This window comes from Panicum virgatum, chromosome 1K (genome assembly GCF_016808335.1).
Source record: "Panicum virgatum strain AP13 chromosome 1K, P.virgatum_v5, whole genome shotgun sequence".
In the NCBI taxonomy this organism is placed as follows: domain Eukaryota; kingdom Viridiplantae; phylum Streptophyta; class Magnoliopsida; order Poales; family Poaceae; genus Panicum; species Panicum virgatum.
Window position 1 is genome coordinate 40491517 of NC_053136.1, and position 7340 is coordinate 40498856.

The window sequence follows — 7340 nt, forward strand, 5'->3', positions numbered from 1 at the left end:
GTTCTTCTGTTACTAAGACACGGTAACTAGGACGGTGCGTACTCAGAAGTGTTTGACTCTTGCTACAGCAGTTGCTAGCTGCTAGTTAGTAGCAAAGGTGCTACATGATCTTCTCCTGCAGCACGCATGAATTGATCCCATGACTAAGAGACTTTTTATCACCTCTTTTCCAAACAGTAGAGCTGCAATACGTCCTGTTGCCGAACGTTTTGTGGGTTTGTCTATACTTGTTTGAGCTGTACAATTTCATCGAGTAATTTCTTCATATCATAAGTTCATAACACACTGGTTATTATTGCACATTGGCTCTCATCATCCATATTTTCTGAATTCGATTGAACTCATAAGTAATATTGTTGGTTCATTATGTGGTTGGCTGGTTGCCATGCTTTCTTGCACTTGAGGAACGAGCCCACTTATGCAGTGTTGCTATTTGTGTAGGTACAATTGGCAAATGAAAAACAGCTGACTGATCACTATGGATCGAAACATCCCAAGGAGAAACCTCCATGCACATCAAACACATAATAACCATTGCTGGCTGTGATGCAGAAGCATAGATTCTGCTTTGGCTGATTTGAGGATCTTCAGTCCGCTCCATGCTTGTACAACAACGTCAATTCTACTCCATAATGTGTGCATTTCCTCCTGTTTCAGACAAGAGCCTTGATAAGCATGTGTGTTCCTACAAGTACATTGTGTTGTCATACTGTCAATGTATCTCCAAACTGTTGGTACCATAGATAAGGTAATGGTAATATGTCATAGTCACTGCTGTTACCCTGGAAGCTTAACGTTCCTCCTGTTGCTTGGTTCGATGTTATAGGCGCTGAAACATTCATATGACTTTCAAAAGACTTAGATTTAGCACATACTAATTGGGGAATGTTGCATTAAATGAGATGGTTTTCTTTTGGAAATGTTTTCTTCTCATGCTAACTCATCACATTCGTAAAAGGTGCTGGTACCTTTGGTGCAGATCAATGTTTGTTCCGAGTCTATTGGTGTGTTTCTCATAGCTGGTTAATCTTCACCATATTTTGATTTGTGTTCAAGGGCATGTTTTGATGAACAGATATTTGAGCCTCCTAGGTAGGAAAAAGATGTCTACAGTAGAACTAATTTGTAATCATGAACATATAACAAATCCAGTTGGTTAATCCTGCAAGTAACTTGGATATTAGATAATGCTTGAGTGATGGAAAATGCTGTATAATTTTCTTGATGGGCAGTGCTCATTTGTGGGCTATGTGAGTAGACCGACAACGAACAAGATAACATGCTCCTTATTTTCCCCTAATTTCTTCAGGAATTAATTAACTTGAAATTCCTGCATTGCAAACAAGGAAACAGACTCTTTGACAATTTAACATAGCATTATGGGTAATGTAAGAACCATGTGACATTTGTCGTGTATGAAACAATCATCCAGTACAACTCTTGCATAAATTCCCAAATTCCAATCTGAACGGAGGCCCACTGCTGCAGCTTCTGAGCTGTACCAACTAAGCCATCAAAGAATTAAGTGCAATCTCCCTGTGGTCAAGACTGATTCCATTAAATGAATGAGGTAATGCTCAGCGCAAACATCAGTTAACCTTGATTTTCAGTACACTACTACATTTGCTTGCTTCTGGCGCTGAATACTATGTACAATAGTTGAAAGTTGTAAATAGAAAGAGCACTTGAATGTTTGACATTATGCCATTGTTGACCTACTACAACAAAAGGTTGGCCGAAGCGGCGAAGCCTTTTGAATCCCCATATAAATCTGTAGCTTAACCAGGTTACAGATCCCATCGTTTCTTCACATTAAAGAGGAAAGCAGGATTTTGGAAATTATCCAGAGGCACTTGAAGCATAAGCTGAAGTTTTGTTTTCATTGGCGCAGTCTTCGCTTTGCCCTCTTCTTCTCCAACCTAACATCAAAGGCATGCCACAAAATTCATGTATTGCTCAGGCAGGTCATATGCAATTCAAGCTGTCAGAAGGCAATGATAACTTCAGTGTAGATATCGTAGTCATAGATGTGAGTCTGGGTTTGCAAGCATCAGCTATGAAAGTTCGAAATGATTGACGATATTTTAAAATAGCCATTTCAACAAAGGCCTCGGAGAGAAGAGATAAATCATATTTTCAAAGCTTTAAATGTGTGCAAAACAAGCTGATATTTTCTGTACCTGTATACTATATTTGCATATTACCAAAAAAAAAACATATTGCAAAGTGCAAAAGCTGGCTTTAAGTGACAAAAGTACAGGTGGTCACCAGACAAATTGAGAAACAGCAATATCATAGGGCTTGGGACTACTGATGGAAATCTACCACCTTAGCAAGTATACTGCTCAGGACAAGCACAGCTGACAAATAGTCTTTTATATGGCAAAATGACACTCCATTTAGCATATTTCCATAAGAGCGCCACGTTTGATTTATTATCACCTTGAATACATTGTAACAAAGGGCGCAACCACTAATAAGGAATAAAGGGTGGAATGCTTCTAATTTTCAAAATCTCTGCTCCAGTAGAGATATTTCCAAATTCATCAGCTCGATTGCTCCATAACTTATAACTGAAGCAAGATATGCTTTTGAAGCATAAAAACACAGTAACTGTAATGTACGTACCCAAAGGGAAGCCCATCCAACTCGCACCTCAGAATCATAGCCAGCTTTCACTTTGAAATTTTTACCCATTGTATACTTATAGACAGCATTCCAGTCATCAGTGTCGAAGTTGTAACGATAGCTGAAAAGAGGGGGAATCAACTTTAAATATCCAGTGGAAAGCAAGCCAACTGTTGAAATAATCATAGGATAATGCAAGCACTATGCAATAATTCATCAAACCCTAGCAATATTTTCAAATTTAGCATTGCCAATACAGATGTCCCTAAGTGCTACTGTGCTAGCAAACTGTTTACATTGTAATGTTAACTCAAAAAACAGTAAGCAAATGATCAACAAAAGGGGAAAGTAACGCTCGAGAAGCCAGTTACGGTTGTATTTTCTTAATTATGCTTTGCAAGTTCATAACAAGATACTTAGAAAACAGAACACTGCAGACTAATGATCATGAACACTACTAACATGTAAGCAGATGATGTTGCTGGCAGACATTGAAGAATTTGAATAGAAACTTAAAACGTGTTGAGCACATGCAAATATGATCTTCAAAAAAATAAATCTACTCATAAGATGATGCTTATGCAGAAGTTGCAAAATGCAAGCGTGCTTTTTGTCAATTTGTTCAGATCCTTCAGGTTTAGTGAAGCAATTTTCCTGTGCAGATAAAGTAATTCAGTTTTCCTTTCTTTGCTGAAATCTTCATGGTGATTTCATTAATGAACATATCAAGAAAGCTTTGTTAAATGTGCGGTGAAACTGAAAGAACACAAATGCAATTTACATAATATGTACTGGAAGCAACTAGAGAAATTAAAGACCTAGAGCATTAGCAGTGCAGAATGTTTAGCTGACGCATTTATTAATGGCCATGAGAAAAATGATTGTAGCCTCACCTCAATTTATCAGAAGAACCAAAACGCCTTTTGAAGTCTATGGATACTGCATGGGAAGGCAACGAGACACTTGGAACCAAAGTCAATTCATTGTCCTGACACATAAAAGGTATGAACAAAATCAAATTAAGCAGAAAGCTTGAAAAATACAACAAAGGAAAGGATGAGATAGATCACCTTATAACAATATCTTAGATTAAGATTATTTTTATCGTAGTGAGCAGTAAGAACACCGTCCAAGAAATCAGATTTCGCAATCCCATCTACAAACAACAGTTTCTCCTCCTCTTCATTTCTACTCTCTTCCACTGAAACTTGACCAATGGGAAAATGGAATGTTGCCCTCGGCTGCCATATAAAAAGGATAAATCTTTTATATCTAGTAGGGATATTAGGCATAAGAGAAACAGATGATTAGATGAATCCTTGCTCCTAAAGCATAAATATCTCCTAATTACAATTCCTGTTAGTAGCATTTATAGTAGTTCTCAAGGATAGAAGTGGCACCGGAGCTCATATGAACTTACCAATTTTATTCCATAACTACAGAAGATCAAAAACTTTGGTCTGAATGTATAACAACCGCAGCAAACTAATAGGATATATCTGAATCTCGTTGGAATTTCTCAGTCTATTTGATTTGATAAATGAAAAATAAAAAGGTGTCATTTGTGCAGGAACGTAGATACTCACCAGGCCACTATAAGGCACCAAAGATGATAGCTCGAGTTTATACAATGGGTCACCCAACCTAGTGATCACCGAAATTTCCCCTTGTTGCAGCTGAGAAATCAAGGAAAGGGAGATTAGAACAGATGAAAGGAAGATATGGGCAACTCAAGTCAACAGACTGTGAGCATGACCTTTTTTTAGATAAGGACAGTGAGCATGACCTAACAGATGAAATATATTAAGCAAAATAAAAGAATTTTTATATGCATGTAATATGCCAAATAAAAATGCATATATGACTACACGAAACAAGTGCATACAGCATATATGAATGAATATATGATTACCTGACCACTTTCAAAAAGGCGTTCTGATTCAAAATAGGGGCGCAATACCTTGACATCGTGCGAGGCACGGAGCCGGACAGCGCCGCCGGGGAGCGAGGCGTCGCCGCTGAGCAGCGCGTTGCGTTCCTCGATGTCGTAGAGCACGGAGAAGTGCTTGGTGATGAACGCCAGCAGCGGCCTGGCGAAGAGCTGCTCCAGCGGGTCCCCTTCCTCCCCGCCCCCCTGCCACTGCCCCTGCGGGTCGCTCTGGAAGGAGAGCCGCAGCTTGGCGAGGCCCCCCGCGAGCTTGCACGACACCTTGTTCGCGAACACGCCCTCCTCGCTGTCGTACTCCGTGGTCACCCGCAGGCTCGGCAGCCTCCGGGACCGCGCAGCCGCAGGCTCCGGCGCCGGAGGCGGAGGCGGCGGGGGCGGCGGAGGAGGCGGAGGCGGCGGGCAGAGGAAGGTGAAGGGGCAGCGCAGCCCGCGCAGCCATGGGGGCAGGTTGATGTTGAGGTTGAAGGGGTTGGGGTTCTGGGAGGTGGTGGAGGCGGATGAGGAAGTGGTGACGGCGGCGGCGGCGGCGGTCGCCATGGAAGGCGGCGGAGGAAGCGAGGAGAAGCGGCGGAGCCGGAGGAATCGAATGGAGGACGAGGGAAGTGGAAAATTTTCGGGGGTGGGACTCGGGAGGCCTAGGAATCCTGGGTCAGAGTTTTTCGATTAGGACCCTGGACTGTTGGGTTATTCTCTTTTTTTTAAAAAAACTACTGTTGGGTTATTCTGGAATAGGCACTGCTTGCTGACAGCCGTGACAGGTACTGTCCTTACCCATCTCGTTGTACTTGGCGCATTTGCTCACCGCGCTTTGCGTGGCTCGTCGTACATGGCCTTTCTTCAAAAAAAACGCAAAGAACATGGCCTTTTTCAAACACGATTTAAAACGTGAAATGGTAGTTTGGTACCACAGATTTGCACGAGCACAACAGGTTGAGCGGTATTGATCTTGTGCCACAGACAAATTGGCTAGCTGTTGGTTCAGTCCAAGCTGTTGACAGCTGATAAATTGGCTGCCAGGAATTGGGACTGCAATCTTCAGTGTAGTATCTGTGCTTCGCAAAGGAATTTTGGTCAGTACTCTCAGGGTAGGAGGCACAGGGTTTCGTTTAGGCTGTTTCCAGCCGTGTGCGGGTGCGGATAGGCAAAAGGGCATCTTTGCGCAGGGTGTTGGGAGCAGGCAGCACGCAAAAACAAAGCTTTCTTCCAGCAGAATGCGAAGTCGCATGCGCAAAGAGCTTCGTGGGTCCCACTGCCAGTGATTCATAGGACACGACTCACAAGGATTGCACCAGCGCGGGAGCCGACGGAAGATGCTTGCAGGAGTTTTGCGGGTAGGAGAGAGAAGCCGTAGGAATACACATCCTCTTTCCTGGTTGCGGGCGCTCCGCATCCGCATGCGGGACCTGCTGGAAAGGGACACAGTAGCTCCCGGCTCCCCATTTTCCGCATGCGAGGCCGGATAGGAGAGCCGCTGGAAACAGCCTTACCGACTGGATCGGCCAAACCGCCGGGGTCCGGTACCGGTATACCAGTCCGGTTTGGCCGGAAACCGGTCGGTACCGGTCAAATTCAAATTTGAATTCAAAAAACTCAGTTCAACCGGTTTGTACCGGTATACCGGCCGGTTAGACCGGTTTACCGGCCGGTTTGATCGGTTTACCGACCGATTTGATCGGTTTGAATTCAAATCCAAATTTAAAATCGCATGTGTAACCGGTTTGGAACGGTATACCGGTCGGTTTGACCGGTTTACCGGCCGGTTTGACCGGTTTACCAAGTGGGCTTTAATGGGCCGTCTCATTTTTTTCCTTTTCTTTTTTGGTTTAATTTTAAATGCCCGAAAAGTATGTTAAACGAATGAATTTTTGAGAAAATTTGACACCATTAGATTCGTCGCACCTTGAAGTAGTTTTAGAATTTTTTTGAAAATTTTTCATTTTTTAAATTCAAATTTGAATTTTGAATTTGTTCCGGTTTGGTACCGGCCCAAACCGGAACCGGACCAGACCGGTTTGACCGGTAACCAGTCAAACCGGATCGGTTCCCACCGGTTTTGTAAACCCTGAGGAGGCATGGTCAGAGTGCCAGATAGAGGTTGAGGTCTGGTGGTCTAGCAGTTTAAACCCTCTTCCAAAGAAGCAGAGAAGATCGACGGCTTCAATTTGATGTACACAGCTTGGAACATTTGGAAGGAGCATGGCATACCAGTTTTTGATGGGGAGATCTTGCAAGCAGACCAGGTGTTGTCTTTGATTCAGGCGTCGAGCTTGTGGTAGCCCAAAAGTTGGGTCAGAGTTATTTACCTATCTATGTTAGTGAAGAGAGAGTTGCTTTATTGATATAATATTTCCTAAAATGCATCAGCAGTGCTTCTGCTTCTTTTCAAAAAGAAAAAAAAACTACCTTTGCACTGTTGCACATATATGATCAAATAGAAAGCAAGATGAGCTCGTGTATCTTGGGTGAATTAGCTAAAAAAAGACAAAAAATCATTATCCAATAGAGACTATCCACCTCGTTTTCTATCCAGAGATACCGCTGAGCATCTTTGCCTAGCGCATATCCCCTTTTAGATTTTGGAGAAGGTGTTGGATTTCATTTTTTTTACTAGCTATTTCATTTTACATAATAGTTATATTAAAATTTTAACTATTCACGGATACAAAAACTCTTGAAGATGCTCTTACATATGCATATTTGCCTTAGAAATGCCTCAACAGGCATATGTATAGTCAGTTTGACGCGTCAATGATTCTTGGAGGGC

At 42.5% G+C, this 7340-nt stretch overlaps 1 protein-coding gene across 1 annotated transcript; it reads right to left on the reverse strand.

The window, feature by feature from the left end:
* Positions 1-1387: 1387 nt before the first annotated feature.
* Positions 1388-5233, reverse strand: LOC120707995 (outer envelope pore protein 37, chloroplastic-like). The gene is made up of 6 exons (XM_039993067.1): positions 4589-5233; positions 4215-4304; positions 3699-3869; positions 3522-3616; positions 2629-2749; positions 1388-1919 (listed from the first exon to the last, which is right to left on the reverse strand). The coding sequence occupies exons 1-6, from the start codon at positions 5111-5113 to the stop codon at positions 1788-1790; spliced, it is 1134 nt and encodes a 377-aa protein (XP_039849001.1). The 5' UTR covers positions 5114-5233; the 3' UTR covers positions 1388-1787.
* Between the last annotated feature and the right edge of the window lie 2107 nt (positions 5234-7340).

What these genes read in the sequence shown, in the direction of transcription:
- LOC120707995 (XM_039993067.1), bottom strand. Translation starts at nt 5,113, where the DNA reads ATGGCGACCGCCGCCGCCGCCGCCGTCACCACTTCCTCATCCGCCTCC. An exon ending in GTGCCTCGCACGATGTCAAG is followed by an intron (nt 4,305 to 4,588) that starts GTATTGCGCCCC and finishes TTGATTTCTCAG; the next exon opens with CTGCAACAAGGGGAAATTTC. An exon ending in TTGGATGGGCTTCCCTTTGG is followed by an intron (nt 1,920 to 2,628) that starts GTACGTACATTA and finishes CTTTGATGTTAG; the next exon opens with GTTGGAGAAGAAGAGGGCAA.